The following is a 15,183-nucleotide window of genomic DNA, read 5'->3' as shown; positions in this document are numbered from 1 at the left end:
CGAGCTTGTAGATCTGCTATTTTTGAAAAATCGTGAAAATGTGTGAAAATCTTTGAATATATATATTTTTAAAGCGAACATTTTTAACTCAAATCTTTGCTTCTGGGGGTCCCTGGAACAACATATTTTGATGGGGGTCCGCAGCCAAATACATATAATTTTGGGGGTTATTGGCATGAAAAAGATTGAGCACCACTGACATAGAAACATACGTTTTTCAGAAAACTGTTGAGATTTAGGAGACATGTAGAATCGGCTTCATCTCAATGGGCTATGCTGACTTTATGTGGAAAGTTTCTCTTATGCGAGTCTTTATAGAACTTACTGTAAAGTCTGCCATACTGGCACGGTGTAGTATAGGAGGCGCTGAGGCTAAGCACTGAGAGCAGCCTGTGACAGCTTCCTAGCATCTTGCTTAATCCATTGAGACCGGGGAAGGCATCTGTGTCATTTTAAGATTTCTTTGGCTATTCAAAAAATAACAGATCTACAAGCTCATAGCGCGGCACCGAGAAGTGAACATGTTTAACTCCAATCTTTGCTTCATGGGGGTCCCTGAAACAACATATTTTGAGATGGGGGTCCGTGGCCAAATACATACAGTATAATTCTGGGGGTCCTTGTCATGAAAACGTTTGAGAACCACTGATATAGAAACATCGTTTTTTTTTTTTAACTGTAGGATTTAGAAGACATTAAAGATTTGAGTTACAAATGTTTGCTTTTAAAAATATATATATATTCAAAGATTTGCACACATTTTCACGATTTTTCCAAAAAATTGCAGATCTGCAAGCTCATAGCGCGGCACTCAGTGCCGCGCTATGAGCTTGTATATCTGTTATTTTTTTAAATAGCCAAATGTCTTAATGGGTTAACCGTGTCCTTCTGTCTATAGACGTCATATCGGGGTCGTTCTGTCTACGGACGTCACGTTTGGGTCAATCAGTGGGCTGAAGGACAAGCTGTATATATACAGTATACGCCATGCCTTTGGTCATAATTAGCGGGTGGAGGGGTGGAAAGGCTGGCACACGACTAGTCTGACAGAAGGAGGAGGGTGGAAGGTTACCTCAGCCTGAGCGGCGTGCAGCATGTTCTCTTGTTTCTGGAGGATCGCGTCTATTCGTTCGAAGAATTCTGTGCTGTCCTCAGACATCCTGCCGAGTAGAGGAAACACATACACATTCTAATTTGACAACAACGCATTGAAATAGTAATAAACCATATCAGTCATTTATGCCATATGCATTTCAAGGTTACGGTTTCTTCATTGCTACATCCTGTGTACAATAAGTACGTGAAATTATTTTGTTCTGGTTCCTCAGACATTGTAGTAACATTAACAATAATAAACATGTATACAACATGATAGATATTTGTCTATAAATACGACAAAGAAAAGAAAAAAGAATGATCAAAGAGCAGTATAACTGTTCTCCCCGTGTCTCCTAGGGTAGTTAATACCCTCACAAAAACATGTAGTAATCCTGGTCACTATACCGCCTCCCCCATGACAGCCGGGGCGCCTGATGGAGGGGAAGGGAACTGGTTGGAATAACGTGTTCCTTCCACGCGCTACGTCCAACCAGGGAAACTCCCCCCTGTCAGGTGACAAGAAGGTCAGTTGGCTCTCATGCACTGAAGGAAGCATGAGCTCGGCCCTGGCCTCCCTGGCTGTGGGGGACTGGTGTAGTGCTGGTGTAGGGCTGGTGTAGCGCCCAGGATCACTTAGGAAATTGGCACCGGGTGAAAAAAATGGGTTACAAAAATCGCGGGATAAAAATTATTTTAAAAAAAAGAGCAGTATAACAGCATGAAAAAGAACAGTTTGTCCGATGGTCCTGGCACTTTTTTTGGCGGTTATTTGTCCTTTTCCTGGCTTGCTCGTTCACAGGTCTTATATTGTGCAGGGGAAGTAGCTGTTTAGTGATCTACTGCCAGTGGCTCTGTGGCTACCAAATCGCTTGCCACTTGATGGCATCTGAAACAGTCCGTGGTTGGGATGGCTCTAATCTCTCATAAGCTTTTCTGACACAATGTCCATAATTGATGTCCTTCATTGAGGGGGCATCCACTGGTTGAGGGGTTCCCAACCAGTGGTCCTTGAGGGGGTTCCAGTTGATTCCCAGCTAAATGATGGAGAGTTGGTAACCAAATAGATCCTTATAGAGCTTTAACTCTTGAGAGTGTAAAATGAAACCAAATGGACCCTTATAGATCTTTAACTCTTGAGAGCGTAAAATGGACTCGTAAGGGTCCATTTGGTTTAATTTTACGCTCTCAAGAGTTAAATTATTGTTAAACATCTGCATTGCTTCATTAAAGAATTGTTATTTTGATCAACGTTTGCCTGTCATCTCTCCTATTGGTACCACATCAATACAGCATGGACTTGTGGACAAAATCGTATCCAACGATAACAAAATATTCTTGTTTTGGGTCTGAGAGTCAAAATCTCATCAAATGGTGGTCCGTGGCTCAAATGCTGAATGAATATTGGACCTTGATATGAAAAGGGTTGAAAACCACTGTTCTAACTGATTGTACAGTACGTGAATAAACAGTTTAGTAACAGTTTATAAATAAATAGGATCGTGTGACATTGGTATGACAAACTTCCTGCCAACAGATAAGACATATCAATTAGCCTGTCAGTAAGGATTTTCCTTCGTTTTCTTATCTTCTTTTTTTTTCTGAACCTACTGTACCTGTAACTGCTGCATAAAAAGTGAATTAATGAGAGATAACAGTGTAAGTCAGTTGTATGACAACAATAATCCTTTATCTTCCTTTGCCTTCCTAGCATTGATTGTATTCCCATGGGTTAAGACAAACAGATCCAACATATGTCTTCATTAAACCACCTTAATCTACCATCATGTGCGGAAGTCTGTGGAAAACATGCATGATGATGTTTTCTCATTTCTGAGCGAATGAGTTCAACCCATAGACTCATGTCGACTTTGGTAATTTCTGAGCCCCTGTTGTCATGGTGATGGAGGCACGTTCATGTTCACAAGAGGCACACTGAGGGAGATATTGCCTGAACACCTTGGGAACCCCCCCCCCCCACTAAAGCCTAATGCATACGACCATGATGCGTCACGAGTCACGACCATGATGTTTGCCGAAAACTAACATATTTTAAAGTATAAAATATGTTAATTTTTGGCAAATGACGTGGTCATATGACAAAGTATGCATCAGTCTTAATACTCTCACTCTCTTATAGAGAGGCCAGAGTATTAGCTAAACCCAAAATGTTATCTTCTCCTCTCTGGCTCTTATTGTTTTTAAATCTATGAATGGCTTATCTTCTTTCCTTCATCATTGACATTGACACTGAATACACACCGTATAGATCCCTTAGAAACCAAGGGATCTGAGGCTTAGATCATGATAAAGGTCTCCTTATTAAAACCTAGAATACATTCTAAATCAGCTTAACGGTGCCTTCAGTCATGATCATGGTCCCACTCACTGGAATTCTCTACCCACTAAGGTCTGCGACAACAGTCTTCTTTTAAAAGCAAACAAAAAACACGTCTTTTTATGCAAGCATTTAGTTGGCCTAAAAGTGTGTGGTTAATGGTAAAACTTTTAGGATCAGTTACTATAATAATAATAATAATAATATCTTCTTATATCATTCCCATTTATTGAATTGTTGTTTTATTGTAATACCTTCTAGCGTCTATGTTCCCATCTTATGTGTTTTTGTCATGTATGATCTTTGCCAATTTTTTTGCTTCTTAATTAGCACACAGGTCTATGTCTGTCGTCTGAAATGTACTGTATAAATAAACTGGGCTTGACTGATAGCCTCTTGGGGCAGAGGGTTCTGGAACGAATCACAGCAACACACAGGACTGTCTACTTGTGACTCCCACACATCCTGTCTCCTGCTCACCTCCTCTCAGCCACTAACACAGATGGAGAACCATCCACACACACACACACACACACACACACACAGCTCTGTCACGCTCCTTTATCCCGTTAAAACCGGGAACACATCTGTGTCATTTTTACATTTCTTTGGCTATTTAAAAAAAAAAGTCAAAATTCTTTGAATATATATATTTTATAAGCAACATTTTAACTCAAATCTTTGCTTCCGGGGATTCTACAAATGTCTTCTAAATCAAAAACAGTTTTCTGAAAAACTTATGTTGCTATAATATCAGTGGTGCTCATTCTGCTCAAACCTTTTCATGTCAAGGACCCCCAAAATGATATGTATTTGGCCGCGGACCCCCATCTCAAAATATTTTGTTCCAGGGACCCCCAGAAGCAAAGATTTAAGTTAAAAAATGTTGCTTTAAAAATATGTATATCCAAAGATTTGCACAAATGTTCAAGATAAAAAAAAAATCTACAAACTCTGTGTAGCTATGAGCTAGCTATGAGCTGTATATCTGCTATTTTTGAATAGCCAAAGTATAAAATAATGGTTTTAGTGGTTACACACAGATTGCGTTCCCGGTTTGAATGGGTTATTAGCGCCGTCGCATCACAGCGGGCGCGTGGCAGCTGGCCCGGCCCCGGCACCCACTGATCTCTCTCTCCTCAGAAGAAGGAGACCGGATGGCAAATCCCTGGAGGTATTGATGAAGACTAATGGCAGCCATGCTGGGAAGGCTGGACGGGTCTCTCCATTGGCATGGAGCAGCGATGGAGCTCGACTGATAGATAAAGCTGCGGAACAGTTCAAATGAAGTTTTGAGAGCTGAAAGGTTCTTAGCTTCTTCTTCCTCCATCAAACCGGAGACTCCCTGCACAGTTGCAGTATTTTCTGGGGGATGTCTACGTTCTTTATGCAGTCTGTCTGGCGTTACAGAAGAAGATGTAGGACGTAGGCTTTAATCATTGTGGCCATTAACCACTTAAACACCAACATCCTTATTGTGGGGAAGGCTTTCACAGACATATCTTATCTCAGGACAAGAATTAGCTGAAAATAGCCGATCGACAAGCTAACAACGCGTCGCGCTGCGTTGTTAGCTTGTCGATCGGCTATTTTCACCGAAAGCTTTCCCCACAATGACACAAAACAGAAAAGACTAGTATTGAGTCCTGAGGGACTCCCGGTTACCCATATGGGGTTTAAGTGGTTGAGACCTGAGTCCAATTCTACAAATGCCTTCTACATCAGTAGTTCTCAAACTTTTTTGTAATTCAAAATACAATTTTTCAAAACCTTGAAAAAAACTTTTTCAAAAATGTTTGAAAAATGTGCAGATTTACAAGCTTCGTGCCGCACTGCAAGCTTGTATATCTGCAATAAAAATAAAAATAAAATGACACAGATGCTTTCCCGGTCTTAATGGGTTAAACATGGGGATGTGATTTACTATTTTAAACATTAAGCTATGATTGCATTAAAAAAAAGAATAGACATTTGTACATAACATACTGTATGTGTTGTTTTGGTTTTGTTCTTGTTCATATTGTAACTATTTCTCTATTGCAATCAACACTAAAAAGAGAACTCACACTTTCTATTTCTGCCTTGGACATTTTAATCCTTTTTTAATGAACTCTCTTCTAAGACTGGAAACCACAGAAGCGAGTCTCTCTGTGACAACGGATTATTGTTATTGACTGAGTTTGATGACTCATAGAATGCTTGTTTGAGCACACGGAGCCACCGTATCTCAGGACAAATACTGTCATCATGTCCATTCACTGTCAGAAGAATAACTGTAAGTTCTTTGTGAGAGCTCTTTTGTCTCCAGATTACAGCTCATTAATGCTCAGAAATAGACTGATTTAATCAAGGCCAATTAATTCAGTTTGACATTAAAAGAACAAATGATAAAATGGCTATAACCAAAAGCAAAATCAACATATCTCATATTTTACAAGGTCTCTCAGTCTCTTATAGTCACGCACGCACGCTCGCACACACGCTCGCACGCACGCACGAACGCACGCACGCACGCACGCACGCACGCACGCACGCACGCACGCACGCACGCACGCACGCACGCACCACCAGAATAACAATCTCATTTGTTGTTGCTAGGGAACAGGTTCTTTTGTTTGTTTTTTATCCTAATAAACTCTGATTATTTATTCAAATGTTACCCTTGTGTTTCATTGTCTGGAGTGGGAAATAGAGGGAAAACAAATAACAAATATAGAGGAGGGTCAACCTCTTGTGTTTGCAAGGAATGTGTTTAAGGTATGTGTTTAAGGAATGTGTTTAAACTACAGTGTGAAGGTGATAATGAGCCCTTAATTCATAATTGGGCTGGGAAAACAGATAAACATAATTTGAACATTTAAACATCTCATTGCAATTCTAGCACGGATGTCATAGATCACCCTGGTGACGCTATAACTGGCCGATGTGAAAGATTTGGCGCAGAGGTTCTGCTCTGGCCTCCAGGGAGTGTGCGTGCAAAGTTGCACGCCAACCGGCCCAACGGTGCCGGAGATTAGTTGCTCACAGACATCCACACAGACGGATGGAGGGACGGACGGACGGACGGACATGGGAGAAAACATACTCTCCGGCCACAGCCCTCAGTCTGGCGGAGACAATAAGGTAGTGGGTTTCGCTTAGCAAGGATGCTGATTCTCTTGTAAAAGCATATAAAGTAGAGCACTGATTGCCTTTGATTGTTTATTCTCCCATTTCATGGATGCTATGATGGAAAGGTTTACCCAACGGTATGACAAACAATTACATATCACCCTGCTCAAGGCCCAGTGCCAAACAGCGAACGTTTTCCTTGAAATATATGTCATACATGGCACATAATGCTCACTTTTAGACTTGTTCTGCATTGTAACACTAATTTCAGGCTTTTTACGGCATTGGTATGTTTTGAAATTATAACTGCGATCTGGCTTAAATGTCTTTAACACATTAAGACCCGAGGCCGATTCTACAAAATGTCTTCTAAATCTAATCTAAACAGTTTTTTAAAAAAAACGTATGTTGTTGTATCAGTGGTTCTCAAACTTTTTCATGTCAAGGACCCCCAAAATGATATGTATTTGGCCACGGACCCCATCTCAAAATATTTAGTTCCAGGGACCCCCAGAAGCAAAGACTTGAGTTACAAGTGTTCGCTTTAAAAAATATATAGATTCAAAGATTTGCACAAATTGTCACGTTTTTTCAAAAATAGCAGATCTACAAGCTCATGAGCTTGTATATCTGCTATTTTTGAATTGCCAAAGGAATCTAAAAATGTTTAATTTTCACTGTAACTGTAGATCTGTCCTGTTTCTGTGATATCATTGCGTAGTGTGGAAGCTGAGCAGAGAGGGCAATCTCTGTCACTGCACTCAGCATGTACTTTGGCATGTAATCACCTCCTCCCGGTGAAACTCCTCACTATCCGGTGAAAAGAAATGGCCTTGACGTCACGCGTACAGTGGTGTAAAGTAACTAAGTACATTTACTCAAGTACTGTACTTCAATACAATTTGAGTTTTACTTTACTGGAGTATGTCCAATTTTCAATACGTTTCGTTTACTATCACTCCACTACATCTCAGAGACAAATATTGTACTTTTAATCCACTACAATTATTTGAAAACTTTAGTTACTAGTTACTTTGCAGATATAAAATATTATATTATAAAACATGAATTAACCACTTAAGCCTCATTTTATACCTCGGCTATTTGAAAATAGCTGTTCTACAAGCTCACAACGCGTCGCAGCTTGTAGATCTGCTATTTTCGAACATTTTTGTACTTTTACTTTTGGGTGCTTTAAGTATATTTTAATGCCAATACTTTTGTACTTTTACTCAAGTAACATTTCGAACACAGGCGTTTCACTTGTAACAGAGTATTTTTATGTTGTGGTATTGCTACTTTTACTTAAAGGAGAATTCCGTTCATTTTAAGTGTTATGTTTGATGTGCGTCAAATCACTTACCAACGTAGAAATGAAAATCGCGTGACTCCACAGATCCCCCTATCGACCCCCACCGTTGGCATGATAGTAGGATAGTGGATAGCCCAAATTCGCCTATTTTAACAAATGCAAAGTCTGTTTTTTTGCTTCTAGTACTCATTGTTGAGTCCCATGATAATGTAACAGGCGTTAAAACTCCGAGAAGCTAACGGCTAATAACAGAACGAGCTAATGCTGGTTGCCGGTTTCTCTCCCGACCTGGCAACCTGGGGCTGCCATGCAGAGAGATAAGCAGCCCCAGCATTAGCTCGTTCTGTTATTAGCCGTTAGCTTCTCGGAGTTTTAGCGCCTGTTACATTATCATGGGACTCAACAATGAGTACTAGAAGTAAAAAAACAGACTTTGCATTTGTTAAAATAGGCGAATTTGGGCTATCCACTATCCTACTATCATGCCAACGGTGGGGGTCGATAGGGGGATCTGTGGAGTCACGCGATTTTCATTTCTACGTTGGTAAGTGATTTGACGCACATCAAACATAACAGTTAAAATGAACGGAATTCTCCTTTAAGTTAAGACCTGGAACTGTGTCATTTTTAGTTTTGAGCTAAAAAGCTTTATTTTACAGCATGTCGCTACGAGCATTGACATGAAAAAGATTGAGCACCACTGATGTAGAAACTTAAGTTCTTCAGAAAACTGTTGGGATTTAGGAGTAGAATCGGCTTCAGGTCTTAAAGGGTTAAGTAAAATATCTGAGTACTTCTTCCACCACTGCACGCGTATCAGAGACACATGTGTCTGTGCTCTCCCCAGGCCCAACTGCAGGAGTGACACAGTGACAAGATACTACACACAGAGAATAGGAAATTGGTTTAAGGGAGAAAAAGAAAAATTGGGAAAATATATAAGAAATCTACACAGTGAATAAAATAACCTTATTTTCTCTCTCTTCTTCTCTCTGTCCATGGTGCTGAATGGTGCATGGTAGAGAGAAAGAAGTTACTTTCTGATCCAATATGTCACTATATTAGTTATATTTAAGGGTTTATGTCACAGCAGAGTATTATCCCATTAAGACCTGAAGCCCATTCTACAAATGTCTTCTAAATCCAAACAGTTTTTTTTTTTTTAAACATATGTTGCTATATCAGTGGTTCTCAAACTTTCGTAAGGACCCCCAAAATTATATGTATTTGGCTGCGGACCCCCCCATCTTAAAATATGTTGTTCCACGGACCCCCCAGAAGCAGAGATTGGAGTTGGAAATGTTCGCTTTAAAAGAATACAAATATTCAAAGATTTGCACACATTTTCAAAAAAGTTCAAAAATAGCAGATCTAGAAGCTTGTAGCGCAGAACTCGGTGCCACGCTATGCGCTTGTATATCTGCTATTTTAGAATAGCCAAAGTGCAATATAATGCTTTTTAGTTAAAATAAAATAAAAAGCACAGATGCGTTCCCGGTCTTAACTCTTTCATTGACTCGGACGGGAATTCCTGTCCGATTCTGCAATGGCTATCATTGCCACGGACGTGGATTTCTGTCCGTTATTTCTTTTATTGTTTTATAAAAGATCGCGCTGTGATCTATAATGCGGAGTGACCACTTTCACTGTAACTCACACGGATACGGAAATAACGTCATCCGAAGATTTCCGCCTCAATCCACTCTCAGTCTATTGGTTTCGACGAGTCACAGTGTTTTCAATGGGACGACGAACAGTGGTTCCCTTTGTGTTTACCAACCGTCTTACAAGCGATCATAATGTATATATATGTTCTGTGGCCAGTTGGGGAGGTGGGAAAGACGCTATTTTTTGACAAAAGATGGTATTTTCAGCGTGCCTGTGGCAAATAAAAGTTATTTTCCACTGGGGAGCCGTCTGTGTCCACGCACGGTGTGGATCGATCGATCATTATGGATCTACATTGTCTGTGACCACTTGTAAAGGTTAAAAAACAAGAACATCTCTGGCAGTGAGTTTATTAATGTATATACTCTGGCAGTGAAAGAGTTAATGGGTTAAACTCCCATCCAGGTCTTTATTGATTTGGCATTTCAAAAGCAGATTGGGTGACATGTCTGTGTGACGGGCAGGAGGTTTCATAACGTCTGATGAGATTCACCTGGGACAGATTCATAGAGGTTCACAGAGAGACACACGAATGTGGTGAGGCAACGGAAGTCATTACTCCACATGGAGCAATGGACTCTGTTGTGACATACATAAGGGTTTGCTAAATTGCATATGCTGTGCAAAGACACTGTTGTTTGGTTAAATTAGCACATTAAGACTTGGGGTTCTAATTTGACTGTCACAAAATAATGATTGATTTTACACATTGTGTAGCCTAATGCCTCGATTCCACCGAGCGCATAACAGCAATTTTGGAACGTCAGGCGAGCGACTTCAACTCCCACCCTCGTTGAAAGTAAAAACGTCTTTCTACATTGAGTTTGGTTTTGATAATGACCATAAATTATTAAAATGGTTAATTTGATGTATTTTTTTTTGAGAGAGAAAAAGGTTGAAAAGCAACAGTATGAACTTGTGAATAGTTGTAAATCCATGAATAAACACACATTTTATTGAGTTATGTAAGTTATGCTAACAATGATGTCAACAAGACCATTTTTCACTGTTTATTAGGTTAAAAATCAAAAGGGGGGGTTTCACACCAAAACACCTTATCTTATGTATATAGTAACATTAATGGTTATAAAACAGAGGAAAAGTTTCAGTCTCAACTCAGGCATATAGACCAATTATTTGTTTACCAACATTGAGACTGGATGCACAGATGATTGTTTCAAGCAATCAATTCTCAACCTGTTGTTTTGGGGTGCGCTGAAACGTTTCAGCACACCCCCTAGCGAGACCTGACAGAATGGGTTTCATTTGCAACCAGAATGACGCTTGCAACCAGTGTGACGTCATCTGTTAAGGGGTCTATTTATTGCGGTCGAGTTATGAGAGATAAGATAAGACCTGTATTGATCCTGTGAGGGAAATTCAGTCGCTATGGACAGTACAGCAGTTAAACAAGAAAAGAAAGTACTGTAGATACAGCATGGTGGAAATACGTCACAGTCAAAGCAACACCATCAGTAAGTTCACAAGAAAGAAAAAAATGCACATACAATATGCAATAATAACTCTACACCCTCAGCAGTGCCTGTAGAACTGCTTGTTTCCTAGCAATTAGTCTACTGAGCGAGCTGAGCGACCATCATGTGCCTCGTTACACATCTTCATAGTTAGCAAAAGGACTGGTCGTCCCCGCGGGGAGAAGATGAATAACATTACCCCTGCTGCTAAACCTACCCACAATCTCCAAGCGACGGGGGTTTGAGTGGCTGTCCATAATAGCGTCCAGCTTCCTCACTACACGCACCTTCATCAACCTCCTCCACCCTGTACAGGGTAGAGCCCCGTCGAGGGAGACAGCTTTTTACTGACCAGCCTGTTGAGGTTGCGCGTGTCCCCGGCATTAATTGATTTTCCTGCACATCCGCAGCATGACCGATAAGTTGGGCCTTTGCTATGGGAGTGACATGTGAACCCAGTACTTTAAGTGTAAATTTATTTTTTATTCTGCCTTTCTTTATATTTTTGTACAAAGAAAACTGTCATTATCTAAAACAGGAATGATCATGAAACAAGTCAAACAACATTTCCTTTGCATGACTACAAGGGCTTTCCATTTAATACAATTCAAAACTACTCATTATTACAAGAATTACAAGACATTCTATTACAAGAATGTAATTTCAGTGTCACAGTCACTGAGGAGTCAAATCCATTAACATGTTGCGGCGAGTCAAAGACTAACAACACAAAGGAGATCAAAGTATCAAAAAGCAAAGACCCCTCTCTAAATGGAGATGACAAACCGAAAAGAGAGCAGGCCATTAAACAAAACAAACACCTGCCGGGAATACATTATGTGTGGATTTATTGAAACATAATCTCCACTGCTAATTTCCACAATGGCTGTCCAGTTCATTTACATGATGTGAAAAATACCTCGTTAATCACTCATTAACTCAGCATATCAATCTCTAGTGCTGAGAAGTCATAGCTGACAGCGATCAGGTGGTGTGGGTCAGTATCAGGAATATATGCTGTCTCATTTGCACATCGTTAATGAGAGCGAGCCTGTGGAACCCTGTGTCGCTCTGGATGGATAATTCATTTGGTTGTCTCCGCCAGGCCTGATGGCCGAAGGCCAGAGACTATGTTTTCGCCCCTATCCGTCCATCAGTCTGTGTGTGTCTGTCTGTCTGTCTGTCCTTTTCTGAATGAGGGTCCACTTGAAAATCTCAAAAGCATTCGCCGGCACTCGTGCCACGCTATGAGCTTGTATATCTGCTATTTTTGAATAGCCAAAGAAATCTTAAAATGACACAGATGCGTTCCCGGTCATAATGGATTGAGCTAAATCACTGTGATGTTTTGTCTGATTGATTGATTGATTGATGTACTTTATTTAGTAAGAGATGAGAACAACAGTACATGGAAGTACAAATTCACAATACAAGGTCTACTAAACTGAAAGACTCATTAAGCACTGAGCTTGTTGTCTCCGCCAGGCCGAAAGGCATGGCGAGAGAGTATGTTTTACCCCCTGTCCGTCCGTTAAGGTTGGCTTCCAAAGTTTGCAGGATTGGTCCGTTTTGAACAAAACGCCTCAAATCATGAACACAGCATGCGATTTCCGTGAAATTTTACACGCACATTCCCACTGGGCCGAGGAAGAAATGCCACTTCGACATTTTTAAATCAGCCTCATGGTGGCGCTATAACAGGCCGCTTTGCGTTTTTAACTATAACTGCACCGATCTGCGTGAAACTTTGCACGCATACTCCCTACAGGCCAAGGAAAAACATCTGCCCTGCATTTTTCACATTTGCCTTTTATAGCGCCACCAGGAGGCCGACTTATGTAAAAAGAAAAATGTGATATTAAGCCTTCACATTTTATCCAAATTTCAGGCAAATCGGTACACATGATGTTTATAGTCATGTGATCAAGATGGATCTGTTTGATTTTTCATATTCCATCCTGATTGGCTAACATTGACATCTAAAGTTTGCAGGAGTGGCCCGTTTTCAACAAAATGACACAAATCATGAACGCAGCGTCCGATTGCGGTGAAACTTTGCACACACATTCACACTACGTTGAAGAACAAATGCCACCCTTTTAACATTGTCATATTTTAGCTCCACCAGGAGGCCGATTTTTGCAACACTTTTCTTTTTATATTACTCCTACAAATTTTGTCCAAACATCATGCAAATCGGTACACAATATCTCTATAGTCAAATGATCAAGATGGTTCCGTCAAATTTTTTATATTCCATCCTGATTGGCGAATTCCAAACATTGCTGGCCCACAATAACCTACTGTATGTACCTGACCTGGCGGAGACCTGTGCTCCGAGGAGCACTTTTTCTAGTTTAAGATGAGATCCCCATGCACACAAATCATGATGACATATAAGAGACAGACAGATATACACACTACTATACATGTCTTGTCCGTTATAATGCCAATAAACATATTCTTTGTATGTTGTGGGTCTACAGTAGTACTCAACTGGTCCTTCTAAAAGGCCAAATATGAATGTAGAACACAGTTGCAGGGTACCCCATCCCCCCCCCCCCCCCTTTAAATAGACAAATTGTAGGCTATACGCATATAATCTTAATAACAAAACACTTCAAGTTTTTCTACGAGCTTGTGTTTGGGTTGCCAGAGAAACATAAGTTTAGTTACTTTTGGCTGTGATGTCAGACCAAGCTTCTGAACAAGACAGAAAATCAAATGATCAAATTTGACCCGTACAATCACATTTGTTATCAACCTTTAACTTAGATGAATATAGACAGACAGGCAGTTAATGAGTTAAATTAAACAGGTGGACAGTGACATTATCTTGTTGCTAGGAAACATGAAAACCCTTGTCAACATCGTGTATGTGGTTTACATCAGTGGCTAATTTAAAACAACAACAATCCATCTATATAAATACAGGAACCTCTGTGTATGTCTCGGCCTGTCTGTCTGTCTGTCTGTCTGTCTGCCTGTCTGTCTGTCTGTCTGTATATCTGTCTGTCTGTCTGTCTGTCTGTCTGTCTGTCTGTCTGTCTGTCTGTCTGTCTGTCTGTCTGTCTGTCTGTCTGTCTGTCTGTCCGTCCATTTATGCCTATACTGTATGCAGTGGTGGAAAGTAACTAAGTACATTTACTTAAGTACTACTTAAGTACAATTATGAGGTATTTGTACTTTACTTGTAATTTCCAAAACTTTTACTTCTTACTCCACTACATGTCGGATCCAAATATTGTACTTTTACTCCACTACAATTATTTGAAAACTTTAGTTACTAGTACTTTGTAGATTTGTATTATTATTACAAAACATAAATTACCCACTTCAGCCCTAAATACATTTCCGCTATTTGAAAATAGCCGATCTACAAGCTGACAGTTTTCAAGTTGCTTGGTTCCGGTGACATTGATATTGGCCTTCTAATAGAGGAGGGGGGCCGTGTTTTTTATTACTTTTTTCATTTATTGTTAATGTATATATTTTTGAAAAATGTATATATTTAAATAAAATAAAATAAAATAAAATAAAATAAAATAAAATAAAATAAAATAAAATAAAATAAAATAAAATAAAATAAAATAAAATAAAATAAAATAAAATAAAATAAAATATAAAAGTGATATGTTTTCATTGTTGAACATGAAGTGCTGTAGAATCCAAACTACAAAAGAGCCAAAAGAGTAAACCTAAGGAAGACTTTCAATAGCCCTCCCAAGCAGGGCCGTGTGGCAATAATGTGTGAGTGCATGTGTGTGTGCATGCATGTGTGTGTGTGTGTGTCAGTGTTTTACCTGTGAGGTAAGGGACCAGGGCTGTGTGAGAGTGGGCTGCTGGCAGAGGGTGGTTGATCCCGCCGGCCCCTCAGTGACTGACTCCTCTGCACCTGCCTCAGCACACTGCTCTTCAGGTCCAGAAGCGTCGTCATTCTGTCTCACTGGCTGTACAGGCAGACACACAGTAAAATCCTCAGTGAACAAAACACAGAAGCCAACCGGGTGCTTAAAGGAGATAAAACAAAGCGGGAATGCAGGCGAAGAGGGGATCCGAGTGCTCAAAAAAGTGGAGGAGAGGATTATAGAGTTGAAACAAACTTTAACCCATTCAATCCGGGAACGCATCTACAAATGTCTTCTAAATCCTAACCGGTTTCTGAAAAACACATGTTGCTATAT

The 15,183-nt window shown here is 40.1% G+C and overlaps 1 protein-coding gene across 1 annotated transcript in view; it reads right to left on the bottom strand.

Moving 5' to 3' along the window:
• baiap3 (BAI1 associated protein 3) overlaps positions 1 to 14,936 on the bottom strand; it is a gene marked incomplete at its 5' end in the record, with an annotated part of 55,342 nt that extends 40,406 nt beyond the window's left edge. Inside the window, 2 exons of the mRNA XM_084071632.1 lie at positions 1,073 to 1,160; positions 14,803 to 14,936. Coding sequence (XP_083927758.1) covers positions 1,073 to 1,160; positions 14,803 to 14,936 — 222 coding nt within the window. The remainder of the gene's footprint in view (positions 1 to 1,072; positions 1,161 to 14,802) is intronic.
• Positions 14,937 to 15,183: the final 247 nt, after the last annotated feature.

Source organism: Gymnoscopelus microlampas (assembly GCF_963454915.1).
Source record: "Gymnoscopelus microlampas genome assembly, chromosome: 11".
Lineage (NCBI taxonomy): Eukaryota > Metazoa > Chordata > Actinopteri > Myctophiformes > Myctophidae > Gymnoscopelus > Gymnoscopelus microlampas.
The sequence above is the reverse complement of the archived record's forward strand: the minus strand, read 5'-3'. Positions and strand labels throughout refer to the sequence as shown.